Genomic DNA, 19,352 nt, shown 5'->3' on the forward strand with positions numbered 1-19,352 from the left:
CATACATTTTTTGTTAAATCTACTCAACAAACCATTGCTTAATTTATCCCAAACGAAAGTGTGTAAATTTAAATAACTGAACATCTCAAAATTGTTGAATTTTGCTTAGATTTAATTAAAACGACACATACACGTTTTTACTGAGTAATAATTACTATTACTCTCCTATTAGATAATAATTAACCCCAATCACAGTTTTTACAGTGGAGTGAAGCCCGTTCTTCTGTGCCACTATGAAAAATAAAGAAATCTTTCAGAAACAATTTATTATGACAGCCCGCAGGAACAGTATTTATAAATATATAAAAACTGACTGGATATGCATGGCTGTCGAGTGAATTGCATGCTACATGCTAGTGAATTGCAGTCAGATTCAAACTTAGGCCAGCTGCGTTTTTGTACTTGATGCCATGGAGACGCTTTTTGCGGCTCGCGCTCCCTCGCTCACCCTCACGCGCAGTTCAAAGCACTGTCACGGGTAAGACGCGACACTCTTCTTTGTGCATAAAACTTTAATAAAATCCTCTAAGTATCATATTAACGTGTATAAAGTGATAAAATACGATGGGTTGAAACACATTTAGGCGTAATCCTACATTATTTTTTAGTGTCATTGGTATTAAACCGATTAAATCAACATTTAAAATTCCTGTCAGAACGAGCTAACGGTATCGCTATGAATTTTCTAGGAAGAGTGGAGGAGATATCTATCGCCTGTGCTGACAGTTTTAATTAGCAGTAATGAAGTAATCAATGGATTGGGATCAAACATTCCATAAATGCTTTTGTTACAGGGCACAGGTTCTGAAGTAAGGAAGCAATATCCGGCCATCGATACTGATGACTCAGAATGAAATGTTCACAAGAAGACCTTTAAAATGTGTTGTCTTAATATTTATGTTGTATTTTTCTTAATGCCATTTGTTAAATTAGAAACTTAAAGAAAATTTCTAATGTTCTTACAATAAAAATATATATTTCAACGAATTTTTAAAAAAAATTTCAAAGAAGGTCAAAGCTGAAGGATATCCTGTGGCTGTCCTCTGGACATCCTAATGGAACATTAATAAACAGAGAAATACTTAAGACAAAATTATATCTATTTAAATGCTATTCCAGCAAGCTGTCATAATGAATTGTTTTTGAAGGATTTCATTACTTTTCATGAAAGAATGAATGAAAGTTACATTATATAGAACTATAGACACCCAAAGTGCTTTATAGATGCAATAGGGAGCCACTTCAGCCACCTCCACTGTGTAGCACCCACCTGGATGATGTGACATCAGCCGTTCTGCCCCATTACGCTCACCACACAGTAGCTAAGGTGGTGAAGGAGCAGGAGAGAATTTACCAGTTAGATAAAGGGGATGATTAGGAGGCCAGATTTGATAAGCCACCTTAGGTAACATTTGATAAGGCAACAGTGGGCAATTTTAGCCAGAACATCAGGGTACCAACCCTACTGTTTGGAAAGATGCCCAGGGATCTTTTATAACCTGGGACAGTCAGGACCTCGGTTTTATGTCTATCTGAAGGACGGCAACACTTTACAGTACAGTGTCCCCATCACTGCACTGAGACATTGGGATCCACACAGACCACAGTATGGGGTAACCTGTTGGCCACAGCAGCACGTCAGTAACATGGTCATCCTAAGAATGTACCCAATAAAGGAAATTGAGCTGGCCCTCCAAAGGACATCCTCAGGCTGTCCCTTGTTTATGTCCCTAGTATTACTGGTAAAATGTCAAATATTAATTATTTAGAAAAAGGGATTTGAGTGCAGTTTCTGTCTGAGTTGCTTTTTGTTGCCCTACCGCTCAAATACCTCCTTTTCGCCCTGGTTTGTTACCGAGGTGTGGATGGACCAGGCCAGGCGCCGGCTTGGCTAACTTGTGTCCCGTGGGTCGTTGGCTGATTTACCGGACTCATTTGAGTTCAGGCCATGGGTGGAAGCTTAATTTTGCAAGATAGCTGCCAGTTATAAAACAGACCTTGAGGAGGTTAGCGGAACCACAGCGTTTCTGCGCTTTGTGCTGGTTAGATATTTTGGTGTGCAAAGGTTTTATCTAAACCAGCGCCTCGGGCATCGTGTAAATCGAGTACTTTCACATTTATTAACAGTTAGTATAACATTTTTTAATTTAGAGTGATGGATGTGGGTTTAACCGCTCCGTGTGTGAATTTTTGTCCGCTAAGCAAAATTTACTGTAAATAGGTTTGTTTGAGGTTGTAAAAAACCTCTAGATATCTTAGATTACATATTTCTCTTAACACTCATCTTTGTTTCCCACAGCACAGTTGGTGAAACCATGGAGGATTGGGAAGAAGACAACCAGGTGTGCAAAGGCATCTGAGCTCGTTGATATATATTGTAAAAAACAATACGTTCGCAACTGTATTGAAAATGCATAGTTCTTATGCTTTGATCCTGTTTTCCTTGCAGGACACTTCTGGAGGCAACATTGTAAATAATGGTAGGTGCAGAGTTAAGTCGTTCCCATTCCTTGACTCTTCAGGTCAGGTCTGAATGAAGCTAGTGCTGCTATCAGGCGCTTCACTGCCCACCTATTTCACCAGTCAGGTTGTCATGGGTGCTTGTTTGGAAACTTTAACCCTCTGGAGTCTGAGGCCTCTCAGCCACTTTCGGGGTAGTCTGACATCAGGCTGAGGCACAGCTGCGACATAGTGAGTTGGTGGGAACAGTGGCAGTCGGACGGGCAGGCCTAGGGAGCAATCCAAGACCTCTCTATAGTAAGTCCCAGGGAAAGGAAAGGCGACAGCTGATTCAGGAGGAGATCCGAGCAGGGGTGGAGGAAGCCCACTGCAGTAGGACAGTAGGGATGTTACAGCAGGGTGCATGGACTCGATGGGAAGAGGCAGCTGACCGAAAGATTTCGTGGACAGAGCTATGGAGATCTGAGCCACACCGGATCAAGTTCCTCATACAGTCAGTGTATGATGTACTCCCAAGCCCGTCCAACCTCTTCCGCTGGGGCTTAGCCGAGACTCCGTTATGCCCTCTCTGCCAGAAAGCCGGATCACTGGAGCACATTCTGAGCTGCTGCCCCCGGGCACTTGGAGACGGGCGTTACCGCTGGCGCCATGATCAAGTGCTGCGGGTCATCGCTGAGGTCATCAGTACAGGGATCTCCAGCAGTAAGTACCAACAACCAACATGGCAGCCCATTGCTTTTGTTAGTGCTGGGGAGAAGCCACAACAGCACCGGAGCCAGGCAGGGGGGCTGCTGGCAACAGCTCAGGACTGGCAGCTGAAGGTCGACCTAGGGAGACAGCTCAAGTTCCCAGAGAACATCGTAGTGACCACACTCAGGCCAGACATAGTCCTGGTCTCTGAAACAACGAGTCAAGTGGTCCTACTGGAGCTGACTGTTCCCTGGGAAGACCGGATGGAGGAGGCCTTTGAGAGGAAAAGGGCCAAGTATGAGGAGCTGGCAGGCGAATGTCGGAGCGCAGGATGGAGAATCCGAGTCAACCCCATTGAGGTCGGGTGTAGAGGCTTCGTCGGCCAGTCTCTCATCAGGGCACTCAAGTTGTTGGGAGTGAAAGGGTTGCAGAACAAGAAAGCCATTAGAAACATCTCTGACGCAGCAGAAAAGGCGTCAAGATGGCTGTGGATCAAGCGGGGGGATCCGTGGGCTACACAGGCCACTTAGACACAAGCCGGGGCCTGATCAACCCCGGCTGGGTCACCTGGGCGGGGGTGTCTGTTGTGAGACCCGAAACACCCAATGAACCCAGGATACAACACTGACGATGTGTCTAAGTTGCACCTAGAGTGTAAGTGAGAACATGCCTTGACATTTTAAAATATTTCACCTATCTAAAAAACATTTATCCCAAAGTGTTACATTTGCTTTTATTCAGCACAAACTCGGCACAAATAATCTGACACCACTTAGAATATTTATTCTGTTTTTTGTTAAAATCAACTTTAAACATATGCTTTCCAAAAACCTGTTTTCAGAAATTGTAAAAAATCACATTATAGACATTTCTAGCCAAGACTTTTGAGCTCTGAAGCTTATAGACCCAGGGGTTGGCTACACATAGGTGAAAGTGACATTCTGAAATTTTATGTAGTTTGATTACTAAAGTGTTAGAACTTTAGAGTGACACTCTTTTTCCTCAAAGTCAGTGGCCTGCACAATGAATATTGATGAGATAGGTGTCCTCACACCTGTAGTAGTTTGCATACTGTCAATGGCCCATCAGTCTGGAATGTCACTGCACCCCACACCCATAACCTTGGAAAGGTAGTTTGAAACGCAAGAAAAGTAGCAACAATAAGATCCTTTTCCCAGTTTATTGATAGATGGAATGAAAAATGAAAAATTGTGACCATATAAATAAGATGCAGTGCCTATGCAGAGTTAACAGAAATAAAATAATTCACTATTATTAACGCTTTGGGGACGAGGGCATTGTCAACCGCATATCTTTCTTGTGTATTTCAGTTTATATCTCGCTGAAATCATTATGTAGAATCATGAAAAAAACACTGACTAAATCCCTAATCTGTCTTCTTTTCAAAAGTCTCATTGTCAGAAGTATTAAAGTTTTTAAAATTAGGTTAAATCGGCAAAAAATAAACCATGTCACCTTTCTTTGTTTTACCTGCATCGGGGGTGTATAGTACTGCTCTTAGCTGAAGATCGCTATTCACTTTCTCAATAGGCTGGATTTGAACTGGTGACCGTATAATTACAGGCATACAAGCTTAGCCCACTGAGCCATGAACACAGGTGTGAGATTCGCTGCTGAAAGTGGCAACACTGGCACAAAGCTTCAGCGGCAGCGACGTATCCGTGTGCTATATTGTAGCCGATCAGTGTAAACACTACCCAGACATGTGCTCTTGTTTATTTCAATCACAATGGGCGTATTCACGTATTTGTTTACCCAATACTAACTGTCGATTTATCATGTTATCATGCGAATAGCGCGATTTGCAAGTGAGTGGCCGATCAGAGCTGCTTCGAGACGCAGACGCTTAAGTCAGTCACTCTTGTTCTTTCTATTTGTATCACGAAGCTGTACGAATATATTTAGTTTCTGCCTATATATATTTGAAAAGTAGACCATCCAAGGTTTCTGAGGGTGTTTTTTAAATGTGTATATGACAAAAACTCGCAGTGTTATTTAAACGGTTTGGCGAAATTTCTGTCCGATCCCGCCGGCGGGATCGCTGACTCCAGAGGGTTAAGGGGCCTTGCAGCATTTGGTGTGAAATGAAGGGTTGGGCACCATGGACCTGCTTGGTGCTTAAAGGAAATACACACAGCTGACGTTGTGTGATCTGTAGGGCTCCTGCTCTATGTGAGTGTGAAGACTTTTCAATGAAGATCTGCACTTTAATTGAATGGTACCACCTTGGGTGCTCATCTTATTTGGGATCCAAGCGTATGTCCCTTATGACTCTTTATTTGAGACCTTGTCCTATTAAGGTTACTGGGTTGGAAGTGCCAAGAGTTCAGTACTTAATGCGATGCAGGTGAGCTGAGTTTGCCTAAAAGCTGATCCTTATGCTTTTCCCTTTCGTATTCCCTTGCAGCTCCCATAAGCTCATGGAACAGTGGTGATTACCAGAGTAAAAGTCATGGGAGCCTTAACGGTGGGTCATTGTGCTTTTTGTGTATCCATGTCTGCAGTATCAGTGGAATACTTTGTTTTCAAAGAGATGATGTACAGCTATTGGTGGATGAATGCAAACTCTACAACCCGTGTGGATAACATGGATTTTGACTTTTGAAAAGAATCATGTACAAACTTGCGTTCCAAAGGCAAAGTGCTTACTTGGGCATTGCTGTTTTTCTATAATGTGTAGTTATTTAATGTAGGACCTTCCACTCAAGGTTGTTGTTTGTTCTTTTTCTTACATGTTGCTGTTGTGTGTTCAGGCAGTGAAAGCAGTTCTTGGAACAGTTCTGGAGGCAGCTTTGGCGGGAGTGGAAGGGGCAGTGGTGAGGGTCTTTTAGGATGAACGGGGGATTATATTTTATTTACAGCATGTTGCCCCTGGATTTCAGAAGTACAGAATCACTTGCTGAAAGCCTCCCCCCCCCCTTTTGTTTTTTTACAGGTAGGGGCTCGAGGGGAGGAGGTGGAGGGTACAGGGGCTCCAGTGCCTCAGGTTCTCTCTCTTAATTTTTTTAAATATAACTGCTAAGAAACATTAGTGAAAGTTAACATTTGAGAGTTTTGGGGAAGATTTTCAGTTGATTAAAGGGATTTGTTTCTGATGTACCCATAGCCAAATAATAATAATAAAAAAAAAATCTTCGTTATGTAAGCAATTGAAGTGTTAAACTTATGTATACATGATGTTTTCCCATTGTGGAAATAAGCTTTATTTCTTGATTGGACTAATACATTTTGGGATTTTTACTGGCTCTTTCTGTTCTCTCTCTATACTGATTATTGATTTAAAACTGCCAGTGTACAAAGCCTAGAGTTTATGATCATATGTTCATCTTGCTTTCCTGTCTATCTCTGAGCTAACCTATGAATGTAATGGGTAACCTAAATTTCTGGAATATTTGGATAATGCTAAATCTTTTGGAGGAAAAGGACCTCAAGTGTACAATGAGGACAGTTGTGATGGAGATGGTGAAAATAATGGTAAGTGCAGTAATAGTTTTATTCGCTTATTGCAGCAGATTCACGCATGTTGTATTATACACTCTGCATCCAGTGTTTTTTAAATGATTAAATTTACAGTCATGTGCTAACATTAAGGGTTACTTTTTAAGTAGCTATAATAGTTCGTAGATGTATTTTTATGGAAAGATTTGTGGGATTTCTACTTTTGCAAACTGAAAGTCTGTTAGTTGACTAGTGGCATATGAAATGATTTCAAACCAGGTGCCAAAACATAAAGGTAGGAATTTACACCAGCAGAAAGCACTTAAACACACACCCCAATTTCCCAGACATCCAGTTTACTGTGACCTGGCTTTGCCGTCTTAAAGGGAGTTGAAGTGCTGGAACCTAATAATGGTGCTATTCCTGTAATTGGGTTCCTGTTAAAAAGATGGTGATGTAGATATGGAATAATGGTATGGACCGGATAGGCAAGAAGGGAGGTGGTGTTGCAGTATACGTAAAAGAAAACTTGCAGGCAAGGGATCTCACTGATAAAAATAAAAATTCAGAAGCTGTATGGATAAAACTTGATGCTAAAGATTCAAATGGCCTAATTGTCGGGGTTTGTTATAGGGCACCTAATGTAGCTGTAGAGGAAAGCAGAATATTATATGATGATATCAGGATTATGAGTAATAAAAATGATGTGGTGGTTATGGGTGATTTTAATTTACCTGGGATACAGTGGGACACAGTCTCTGGCTCTTCTGTACAGTAAATGAACTTGAGATGGTGGAATTAGTACAGAATTGTTTTTTTACTCAGTTTGTTAATACTCCTACCAGGGGAGAAGCCCTTCTTGATCTAGTTTTCTGTAATAACCAGGATAGGATTGGAAAATTAGAGGTTTTAGACCCATTGTACGGTAGTGATCATAACATGGTTAAATTCGAGGTTAATTTTAGTGTCCGAAGAGCAAAGTCTTAAATTAAAAGTATACAATGTTAGGAAGGCTAACTTTAATGGTATGAGACGGAAATTAGAAACCGTAAACTGGACAGAGTTAAATAGCAAAACAGTTGAAGAGGCATGGGAATTTTTTAAAAGCACATTGTTGCAAGTGCAAGAGGACTTCATACCTGTTTCCAGCAAAACTAAATCTAGGAAACGACAACCAAGGTGGTTTACTAAGGAAATTAAGAATAAAGTCAGGAGGAAAAGGGCTCTGTTCCACAATTGGAAAATAACTAATGATTTCAAAATCAAGCAGGAGTATCTAAGTCTACAGGCAGAGTTAAAAAATGACATTAGGCTATCAAAGAGGGATGTAGAAAGAAAAATTGCATTGGAGGCTAAGCATGACAGTAAAGGTTTCTTCCAATATTTTAACTCCAAGAGAGCACTAAAAGCTGAAATTACTAATTTGCAGGATAGTAAGGGACTTATAATTGATAACGAAATTGATATGGTAAATGAGTTTAATGATTATTTTTCAAGGGTGTTCACAATAGAGAACACAAGTAACTTACCACCAATTAATACGAATACAGCATCGTCTATGACCAATATATGTATAACTGAGGTTTATGTGATACTAAGCCTAGCTAAACTCAAAATAAATAAATCGCAGGGGCCTGATGGCATCTTACCTATAGTCTTAAAAGAGATGAGGGATATTATTAGCCAACCTTTAACTTTAATATTCCAGAAATCGTTATCTGCGGGTGTGGTACCGTCAGATTGGAAGCATGCTAATATAACACCCATATTCAAAAAAGGGGATAGAAGTAATCCAGCAAACTATAGGCCAATCAGTTTAACTAGCATTACTGGAAAAATAATGGAAGCTATAATTCAAGTGAAAATGGTAGATTACCTAGATGCAAATAACATTATAAAGGATAGCCAACATGGATTTAGGAGAGGTAGATCCTGCTTAACGAATCTACTTGAGTTCTTTGAGGAAGCTACAAGTGAAATTGATCACAAAAAGGCCTATGATGTGATTTACTTAGATTTCCAGAAGGCCTTTGATGTTGTCCCCCACAAACGGCTCTTGCTAAAGCTTAAAGCTACAGGGATTTTAGGAACTGTGGCAGCTTGGATCAAAAACTGGCTAACTGATAGGAAGCATCTGTTCAGCCTTGAGCAAAGGAGACTAAGGGGGGATATGATTCAGGTCTATAAGATTCTAACGGGTCTGGATGCTGTTCAGCCAAATGACTATTTCAATATTAGTCTAAATACTAGAACTCGTGGCCATAAGTGGAAATTAATGGGAGAACATTTTAAAACAAATTTGAGGAAGCACTTCTTTACACAGCGTGTAGTTAGAGTATGGAATAGTCTTCCTGCTAGTGTAGTGGAAGCTAAAACCATGGGTTCCTTTAAATCAGAGCTAGATAAGATTTTAACAACTCTGAGCTATTAGCTAAGTTCTCCCCAAACGAGCTTGATGGGCCGAATGGCCTCCTCTCGTTTGTAAATTTCTTATGTTCTTATGTTCTTATAATGAGTCAGCCAGCGTAACCTGTCTGGTGCAGGTCACGTGGTTTCCTGTAAGCAGCCTCTCAAATGTTTATTGGTGCGTGGCAGGAATGCTACTAGGATCCAGGGCCAGATGTTTGTTGTGGCGAAATGACAAGCGTGCCTCTTTCATGTTATTTTGCTCCTTTTGGCTTCTGATGTGAACCTCAGTGTCGCTTCTCAGGTAATGAGGACAGCTCCTGGGGTGGTGCTCCAGGTGGATATGGGGGAAGAGCCAGAGGTCGAGGCAAGTTCTCCAGCCCCAGTTTCACTTTCGTCTTCCTCCTTTCGTAGGCAGTGATGGTTTTTAATGGCATCAATTAAGTCCTAATGCATAGCTTTCAGCTTGTAAAGTGAGCCTGCAGTGTAGTAAATTGATGGAAGCCTTAGTCATCTGTGCGTTTTGTTGTTGTGCTCTGCAGGAGGTGGGGGGTCACGTGGTGGCAGCAGAGGAGGGTTCAGCAGTGCCCCCTCAGGTAATTTTGAGGTTGCACGTGAAGTCCATGTGATATACAGCAGGGCTCTTCAAATCTGGCACTTGGTTCCAAATCCAGGCCTTGTTTTCAGCTCTCCCAGGCAGTTAAATAATTACCGATATCTGACTGGCCAGAGGCTTCCCACCTGAAGCCTCAAATAGGATGTCATGCAATGCAGAAATGGGCACTTAAGCTTACTTGTCTATACGGCTGCATGCCTGACTTTGAGCTGTACGTGCTCAAAACCTTGTCATTTGGTAGAACTGTGAAATGCATTGGTTTGTAATAACGAAATCACACATTTCTCTGTCACTTGTGAAAATATTCCGACTTGCCTACAAATTCAGCTTAAAGATGCATAGAGAACGAATCTCGTTCATAACCAGGGTACTGCTGTGTGTCCTTCAGTTTTAATCAAATTTAGACTATTTTTTAACGTTTGCTGTCATATTATTTGTGATTGTCTAAATATAAAATTGTAAAATTAAACCCTAGGGTTATTGTATAATTTTGTACAGGAAGTACAGTTTCAAAAGCTATGAATATATGCATCAACCATTGACCAGCACTGTTCTTCGTTTCAAATGTTTACGCAGTTTTAAGTCGGGCCCTGTAATTGGAACGTCGCCAGTTTCAGTCACATCTCTGTTTGGCCCTTAACTGCCCGAGAAATGCCCCAGGTACTGGATAAATGGCCAACACTGTGAGGAAAACAGAGAAGCTTGTGATTCAAACAAAGGTGGCAAGATGGGATACGTGAAAATGAAAGCATTGTAATGTACCTATACTTAAGCGAACTGCAAAATTGGTTTCATTTCAAAATTTGCACAATCCAAATTCCTGGGAACTCTGCTCACGGTTGTGAGGGCCGTGCTTCACCATATGTCACGCGCTGAGCTTGTGCAGGCTGCTTTACTTGGAAGGGATGCTGACAGGAAATGTTGCTCATCACAGGGGGCTCCTTTGAGGGTGGAGGAAGAGGCAGTAGAGGGAGATCTGGAGGGGGAGGTCAGTCTCTTTCTCTCTTTCGCACTCACCCTCTGTTCTCTCTCCCCACCTTCCTTTACCACAACTTTTTTTTTTTCCTTCCCAACCAGGATATCGAGGAAGAGATGAGGAAGTGTTTTCTGATGCAAAAGGTTCTGTTTGGTTTGTCATTGGTCTTTTTAAAAAAAATATTTTTAATATTTGCTTTTTTACCTAACATCCCCTCACCCTCCCCATGTAGATTCCTCAGAAAGTGTGTTTTCTGGAAGTGGATTGGGATATAGGCGGTGATAAGGTTACTCAGTGGGTAGCACTGTTTGCTTATCCCTCTGGTGTTAGGAGCCTGCTCCCCCACTGTCTGGGCTGTGAAGCTTTCTCCCCATGTTGGGTGGAGCCATGGTGCAAATATTTGCGTTTAAGCTAACTTTGTTTAAGCTAACTTTGTGTGTGCATGCAAGTGTGTGTGCCAAGGACTGGCATCTGAATGGGCCTGTAAACTCCCTGCCCTCCCTGTGCTGCCTGACATAGGTTCCAGGCCTGCTGCATTCTTCCCATGATCCTGCTGGTCATAAGTGGTTTGGAATTATGGATGGATTTCGTATGCCGGTGTATTTTGGTGATCGGTGGTCACTGTTGACATAGAAGGAGGCAGCTAATTCAGTGCCCGGGGAGCAGTGCTTGGGGGCAGTACCTTGCTCAGGGTACCGCAGTGTTACCTTGCTGGTTCGGGGATTCGAATCGGCAATCTTTCAATTACAAGTGCACTTCCCTAACCATTAGGCCACTAACTGTGGTTTGATTGCTGGAACTCTGTTTCTTGGGATAAATTATATGCTGTTTCTCCTAATCCAGTTTTGTCGACTCACCTTGTCTACCAGGTCCAAAGGTTATTTATGTACCTCCTCTCCCTCCTGAAGAGGAGAGCTCTATTTTTGCCCACTATGAAACGGGTATCAACTTTGACACATATAATGACATGCTGGTGGAGATCAGCGGGCACAACCCACCACCGGCCATTGTGGTAAGTGCTCTTGTGGAGGTTGGGCAGCATTTTAAAATGTTATTACCTTACCTTTAAATGCGGCTTTTTTCCAATAGTATATTGCCATTTGTCTTCCAATTACTCACCCTGGTCCAGACCACAGGCATTTGGCCACTGATATGACTTGAATTGCATAATTTACAGTTTGACCACTGAATTACTTTGGAATGACTTTTTTCTGTTTATTACGTTCATTTCTGTACCAGTAAATTTTGTGGCTTGTTTTGAGTGCAGTTGCTCCGCTTGAAACTTGTGCTTGAATCACTGTGATAGTCATTTGAAGAGGCCGCGCTCTGCGAGTCATCGAGCAGGAACGTCATGAAATCGGGCTACGTGAAGCCCACGCCGGTCCAGAAGTACAGCATCCCTATCGCCAAGGCGGGACGTGACTTAATGGCATGTGCGCAAACCGGTTCTGGGAAGACGGTGAGTTAGAGGAAGTTAGAGGAAGGATTCAGTGTGTCCAGGCTTGGGTTGGTCACTGCCCCCACTTGGGACCATTATGGCTTCCATTGTTCCATTGTTTTCCAGTGACTTGGCGTTCTGGATGAACATTGACGGGCTGCCTCCCTAAAGTGGGAGGGAATGCTCCCTACCCTGATGATGATAAATATATATTCAGAAATGTTTCAGATGCTCTTAATCATTGGTTGTGAAAGTGATATACAGTAACTTGGGAAGTGCAAGCTTAAGGTATCTTGCTCACACCCAGCCCACATGAGAGCTGTTTTTGACAGAAGCTTAAAGAGCTTTGCTTGGGTGCATAGATCCTTTATTAATCCTGAAAGGAGATTGCAGGTTTGCAGTCGTTGAACAGTCATTTAGATTAGATATATATACACACTTAAATTGTAACAAATAATGAGCAACATTAAATGGTAACATTGTAAGGAATATCAAGCGGAGTATTGCATGGATTTCTGTCGTAACGGCTTGGACAGGGAAGAGTGGACCCCCAGGTCCCGATCTGGTCCCGATGCATCTGGAACCTTCTAAACGCCTTCTCCACACTAGGCTGCCTTCCTGCTGCCCATACTCCAGCAGCTGATGACAGACGGGGTGGCAGCCAACCGCTTCAGCAAGATCCAGGAGCCTGAGGTCATCATCGGGGCCCCAACCAGCGAGCTCATCAACCAAATCAATTTGGAGGCTAGAAAGTTTGCCTATGGGTATTTCTTCAACTGCCCCCTCCACAGCTACATGTATCATCTTTTCATTTTAAAGTCCTAGATATAGTTGAGCCTGATTTCAGTCTGTTATGCATTTTTTTGGTGCCGACTGTCCTGAGAGGACGTCTGAAGCAAGCCTGTTTCTTAAGCAGAAGTTGCTGTGTTTTGCGCTGATTTCATCACAGGACATACGTGTGGCCTGTCGTCTATGGGGGCATCAGCACAGGCTACACCATATGCAAGGTGTTCCGTGGCTGCAATGTGCTGTGTGGCACTCCTGGCTGCTTGCTGGACATTATTGGCAAAGGAAAGGTACTAAACTGATAGATGAACCAAATAATTGGATAGCAGCTTGGTAGATCCAATCCCTCTTTTTGTTCCTGAATAATACAGCATAGGTTTTTGATGCAGTTTTATGCAGTTGTCAGCTCCGGAAGGATCCATATAAACAGAGATCCAGTTTTAAAGACAAGCTTGTTGGAAATATGATCGGCTTTATGCATTTTGCCTTTGTGAGTAATAGTGATTTGAGCTTCTGGGGATGTGACCTTCTCAGGTGGGACTGAGCAAGATTCGCTACTTGGTGCTGGATGAGGCCGATCGCATGCTGGACATGGGATTCGAGCCAGACATGCGCCGGCTGGTGTCCTCCCCTGGCATGCCCCCCAAAGAGCAGTGGCAGACCCTCATGTTCAGCGCCACCTTTCCTGATGACATCCAGAAGTACAATTGTGGCCGTTGGGGGGGAGGGGGAAGGGAATTAACATACAACTTAACATGATATCCCAGACTTGCGTGTACAATATCGTGTTCAGCAGTGCTTGAGTTCCTGCATCGGGGGTGGGGGGGGGGTTACTCCTGGCAGGGGAAGGGAATGCCCTCGAGACTGTTTCTTCTCCTGTAGGCTTGCTGCCGACTTCTTTAAGGTTGACTACCTCTTCCTGGCTGTTGGGCAAGTCGGTGGTGCCTGCAGTGATGTGGAGCAGAACCTAATTCAGGTCTCCCAATTCTCAAAGAGGGGTCAGCTTCTGGAGCTGCTGAACACAACCGGTACTCATTCCTCTCCATAGGCTTCTGTCCTTACGTGTGTCTGAAAAATAACGCCCCGCGGATTAAAAAGACCAAGCTCTCAGAAATTCTTTTGCTCCTCTGATAAAACAGCAGCTGGTAGTGTTGGGCAGTAGTGAGTGAAATGTTCAGTTCGAAGTTGGAAGCATTTCAGGTTTCGCAAACACTTCTATTGAAACATTATGGTCAAAGTGAAGTGCAAGTATTATGTTTCCTTCCCTGTTGGCAAATGTACTACTATTCAGTATAGAAATGTATTTTTTCCATACATCAGTCTAAAAATGAAAAGAAAATTACACCTATATCAGTGTTCCATGGATCAGATAAAGCAGCCATGACAAGCTTTTCACTCCACTGTGTTCATTAGAAGACTTTGGCAGTCCTAATTTTAACACCCAAAATAAGGATATAAGATGAAAATTCTGTCAGTACTTTGAAAATGTCTCGCAGCCGTGGACTGAAGTCATAACTTCAAGCAGCCATATCTCTGGTGCTAAAATGGTAAAATCCATTATTTGCTTTGTTAGGTCTAGTTGTGAAGAGAGAGGGTGTATTCCTTACTGCTGTGGGGTTGCCTTGGGTTTCTGTTGTGGCAGAAATGTGTTTTTTTTTTTTAAATTAGGCACAGAGCGCACAATGGTGTTTGTAGAGACGAAGAGAAAAGCGGATTTTATCGCAGTATTTCTGTGTCAGGAGAACATATCAGCTACAAGCATTCATGGGTAAGTGTATCGTGCCAGGCTTCTGGCTGGCACTGGCATGGTCCCCTGTCCTACGGGCATTAACACAGCGCCCCACACGAAAGTTTTATGAGCACCGTGCTGTACAGGACTCCTCTAGATGTATCAGACAGTGAATGTTTAAAATTGGCGTTTTAAATCCAGTAGAAACTGCAGAAAGATCTGTGAGCAGTGGGCTCTCCCCTGGGAAATCATGGGGAGGGTGTCAGGGGGGGTTCTGAGAACAAAACTGGATGCCTGCCATTAGGGCTGGGCAGTTTAACCTAAAATTTATATCACTTTATAATTTGCAGCACTGTTGGTAACAGTGTATATATTGCTGTATATTTGTTTTTCTTAATTTGAACAATGTGCTTCTGAAGGGGCAATGCACTGGTGTGTGAACTGCATAGCAGTTACTGTACTCTTAACTGTATTACCCGGACATATTTCATAGTACACTGGTATTTTAAGAACATTTATTGTGCAAACGCAAACTGCAATAATAGAAATGATACAAAACCTGTTCTCAAGTAAGTTCCATCTCTGAAAAACGATGAAATCGATAAATTCAAGCTGCAAACTGCAAATAATTGACCAAGTACAGCAGGATGTTTTGTTCTGAGGTTATAGAACAAGTGGCAACCACTGTTGCCCGACATAATTTGCAGATTATCTTTTTCTGCTTGTCTGTTTTTAAATCACAAATTCCATATGATGGAAGTTCCATTTTTTGTAAATTTATTTTAAACCAAGTCCTCTTAAATGTGCCCAGCACTGTCAGCCAATACTTTATTTAAGCAGCATGGACTCTGACATTTTCTGGATTATGCTGGTGCAGGCTGGTGGTGACAAAGCCTGAGCCTGCATGACTGTTCAGCATGGTGTGTGTGTGTGTGTGTGTGAGAGAGAGATACTGTATGTATAGAAATAGTTTATACCATCCACCTCTACCTGCCACGAATAAAGGTGAATGAGCTACAGAATTCAGCTGCAGACTCTCAGTTTAAACTGACAACTCTGGAACGCCCTTGCTACTGTATGCAAGCAAGGTTGACAGGTTTTAACATGTCCCTGACATTAGTAACGCTTCATTGGAGAAAGTGATCTGATATGGTCCGAGTCATTCTGCTGTCATCCGTCAGACTGGCATGTGTGCGGTTCTGGCAGTAGGCAGATTTGTCAAACACCAGGGTTTTCTCATGGTTCCAACTGGGCGTATTTCTTGAATTTTGCTTCCCAATCGACTAGTCAACTAATAACTTTACCAGTTGAAGCTTTTGGTCATACTGGACTAGTCGCTGGCAATTTGGTTTCAGAATGTGTACCAGATTTTCAATAGTAAGTCTGTAAGCCATCTTTGACTATTAGATTTCTTTGCCTATCTTTTGTTTGGCTTTGAAGAATTTATATTTTAAATTAGTGGCATTTTTAAAAACGTATCTGATGCCTGGGTGTGTCTGTGTGCCATTTACAATGCAACAGGGCATCCAGAGGAAGCAGCCGTGTTTGAAGATGATAAACAGACTAAGCAGTACGGAAATACTTTTACAAAAGATATCCGTTTTAGTGTTACCTGCAAATTATGCTGCCCTGAAGTACCACAAAAGCAGGGCTCAAATATAGACGAACCCGGCTCCGGTTCCTTTCATCATGTCCCAAAATTTTATTGAAAGATTCAAAGTATTAGTCTAAAACCAAAAAGTTAAATCCTCAGCTTTGAATTGAATTTTCATTAGTAGCTCTGACCAGACATTTTAGTGGATGAGATATTCCTACATGACACATTTTCTGTCTTGTGTTTTTGTGTGTTGACTTATTTTGCTGATCTTTCTTCTGCCAAAACATCACTTCCTGACTAGACTGGTGGAGGTCAGTCGTGTGTAAGAAGCAAGTGGTGAATATATTTTTATGCATTTTCACAGGGATATTACTAATGAAAAAGCAAGAATATTACTTGTAGTGATGTCATTGATGCATTTTATTACTGAAGTACTTCTTCACCATGAGATGGGCAATACCCATAATTTTTTCGTATTGTTTTAAAGTGGTAACGCATCCCAACAAATTAACATACTGCATCATAAATGCATATAACGAATGTACAGGACCCCTTCTCTGAAGCTGACAGGGCTCCCTCCCAGATTCTGCTTTGACCATGCATGCTTACTACCATGCTTACTACCTAAAAATGAAACACCTGCTGCCAAGTACTCAGCCTCAGTAGCACTAACCAGACAGAGCAGAGGCAGAAAACTTTTTGTGTCGTGTCATAATTACGCAATCAGCAGTTTACTAAATTGCCAGAGTTGGTGACTGATTAAAAAATCAGCAGGTCACAAAACCCCCTAATGTGACGGCGGCCAAAGAGCTTAGTATGTGCTTACTCTGCTGGTCATGTCTTTGTCGCAGTGACCGGGAGCGGAGAGAGCGGGAACAAGCCCTGGGTGACTTCCGCTCCGGGAAATGTCCTGTCCTGGTGGCCACTTCCGTCGCCACACGGGGTCTGGACATTGAGCACGTCCAGCACGTGGTCAACTTTGACCTCCCGACTAACATCGACGAGTACGTGCACCGCATTGGCCGGACGGGCCGCTGTGGGAACACGGGCAGAGCGGTGTCATTCTTCGACCCCGAGTGCGACACCCCACTGGCTCGCTCCCTGGTGAAGGTCCTCTCCAGGGTAAGTGGGACCTTGTCCTATCCAGAGATGCATTCTAAATTTTGGGCCCAGGCAGTTTTACGTTCCGCTGCAACACGATTGGATGGAGCATGTTTCTGTTTAAGGCCCAGCAGGAAGTACCGTCTTGGCTGGAAGACATAGCATTCAGCGCACATGGGACAACTGGCTTTAATCCACGTGGGAAGGCCTTCGCTTCTGTCGATACACGCAAAGTATGTTACCTTTTTCTCTTTGTACTTGAATGGTGGCAGCTGATCCCTCACAGACACTTTTCTGAACATTAGACTTCAGTTTGGGAGTCATTGTAATTTGTGGGGGGAGTGTTTATGCTGGAGTTTATTTTTGGAATCGTACACTGGTTTGTTTGCTGTAAAAACAATTGTCTTTTTGGAAACATTTTTTTATTTACATCTGTTGTTTTTGGCTACCCTGTCGTTTCTGGGGTCCCTTTTTCAGAAAAGGTCCTCGCTGCCAAATAAAAATCCTTAACTATGCACACTACGTGCAAGTGTCATAATGTTACTGTATAAGAACTGGAAAAGTATGCTAAGCACTTTCCATGCTTGTTCAGATTCCGGTAAATGTTGTGAGTTTGAGACACAAGTGGGGAAGAGGCTATAATGGTCTGCTGGTGAAGTATTTTCTGCTTAATCCTACTGTAGTCCCTGCCCTGACTGGCTGTTGTCTTTTAGGGAGGTTCGTTTCAGAAGGAGGAGAAGCTGCAGCCCATCACCCAGAGCCCAGCAGCCACTGCCAATGACGACGACGAAGTATGGGATTGAGTCCCCTTCGCTTTGTGGGACTGAGCTTTTGCAGTTGTGCCCTTATTTTCATTCCTGTCTTTAAAATATGCAGGACAGCATATTTTTCAGAAATGTAACTTATGTGCACAGTTGCTGGACAATATTGACCTTGACTCAGTGCACTTGGGTATCTCTGGCCATTTGCCAAAGTTTGGTTTCAAACTGACGTTACAAGTGTTGATCAAGTAGATGTGCTTTTGTTCAAGACCCTACTACCAGCACAGTTTATTAGTAATGTTTATCATTGCTGTGATTTCAAGATATCCTAAAGTCTGCATGCTGTTTAAATTACTGCATAGACTTGAGATCATAGCTGCCTTTATATTACCTAGATTTTTTTTTTTCTTTTGTAGTTTTGGCAGAATGTTTACTTTGCTGTGGCAATTTCATGCATGTGCCTCATTTCCTAGGGTAAGAGTGTCCTGACAGCAATAAAATTAAGTTTTTGAATTTTCTTGTATTGCAGCTTGTGATTTTTCTTGTACGGTTTGCTTTAGGATTGCTTAGGGCCATGGAGAATGGGGGTAGCCGGATACTGTGCGAGTCAGTTTAAGGTGATGGTATCGTACTTATTTCTGGAAGGAGTCCACCCTTTTTATATGTCTGAGATTGTTTAAGGTTCAGTGACAGACTCATATTTGTCTTAAGTTGCTTATTCTATAGCGCAGATAGTATAGGGCAGAGGTCTCCAACTCCGGTCCTGGAGGGCTACTATCCAGTAGGTTTTCTATCCAACCTGACTTCTGATGAGCCACACCTGTTTTTGGATAAATACCAGGAACAGGTGTCAACTCATCAGAAGCAAGTAGGATAGAAAACTTCTGGATAGTAGCTCTCCAGGACTGGAGATGGAGACCCCTGCTATAGGGAATGAGGCAGCGTTGTATCCTGGATGATTATCAGTCACCCACAGGGTGCACCATGTGCAAGTGCCCAATCCTACACAAGGCAATTGAAAGATACCAATTACCCACGTCTTTGGAATGTGACAGGACACACCCAGTGGAGACCTGAGCTACAAGAAGATATCACCTCTGTTCTGTGCGGAGTTGCAAAGCCCTCACTAGTTTTATTAAACATTTTAAAATAATGAGTTTGCTTAGAATAAATAGAGGTTAGATTTAAATGTTTGTCTACCGCATGTTAAACTTACTGTGGCAGCATGGTTGTCCCCCGGTGCTACAGGGCCAACCCATTCATTGTTCACAGCAAGCGATACAGTACGATAAATAATTGTCTGCTACTGTAGGTGTGTTTGTGTGTGCGCGTG

General features: G+C 42.6%; 1 protein-coding gene across 12 annotated transcripts; it reads left to right on the forward strand.

Annotated features, from left to right (window-relative positions):
• Nucleotides 1–395: 395 nt before the first annotated feature.
• LOC140586872 (probable ATP-dependent RNA helicase DDX4) lies at nucleotides 396–18,536 on the forward strand. Of its 12 annotated transcripts, none has more exons than XM_072708320.1 (22): nucleotides 396–478; nucleotides 795–809; nucleotides 2,300–2,342; nucleotides 2,450–2,480; nucleotides 5,579–5,638; nucleotides 5,925–5,987; nucleotides 6,107–6,157; nucleotides 6,589–6,645; nucleotides 9,320–9,382; nucleotides 9,558–9,611; nucleotides 10,566–10,619; nucleotides 10,709–10,750; nucleotides 11,477–11,619; nucleotides 11,914–12,066; nucleotides 12,655–12,809; nucleotides 12,995–13,121; nucleotides 13,366–13,532; nucleotides 13,714–13,859; nucleotides 14,500–14,599; nucleotides 17,009–17,279; nucleotides 17,384–17,491; nucleotides 17,972–18,536. In XM_072708320.1, the coding sequence occupies exons 1-22, from the start codon at nucleotides 411–413 to the stop codon at nucleotides 18,059–18,061; spliced, it is 2,061 nt and encodes a 686-aa protein (XP_072564421.1). In that variant the 5' UTR covers nucleotides 396–410; the 3' UTR covers nucleotides 18,062–18,536. The 12 variants fall into 12 exon arrangements, with proteins under 12 accessions (XP_072564421.1, XP_072564422.1, XP_072564427.1 ...); XM_072708321.1 differs by having other exon boundaries at nucleotides 6,595–6,645; XM_072708326.1 differs by lacking the exon at nucleotides 9,320–9,382.
• Nucleotides 18,537–19,352: the final 816 nt, after the last annotated feature.

This window comes from Paramormyrops kingsleyae, unplaced genomic scaffold (assembly GCF_048594095.1).
Source record: "Paramormyrops kingsleyae isolate MSU_618 unplaced genomic scaffold, PKINGS_0.4 ups75, whole genome shotgun sequence".
Lineage (NCBI taxonomy): Eukaryota > Metazoa > Chordata > Actinopteri > Osteoglossiformes > Mormyridae > Paramormyrops > Paramormyrops kingsleyae.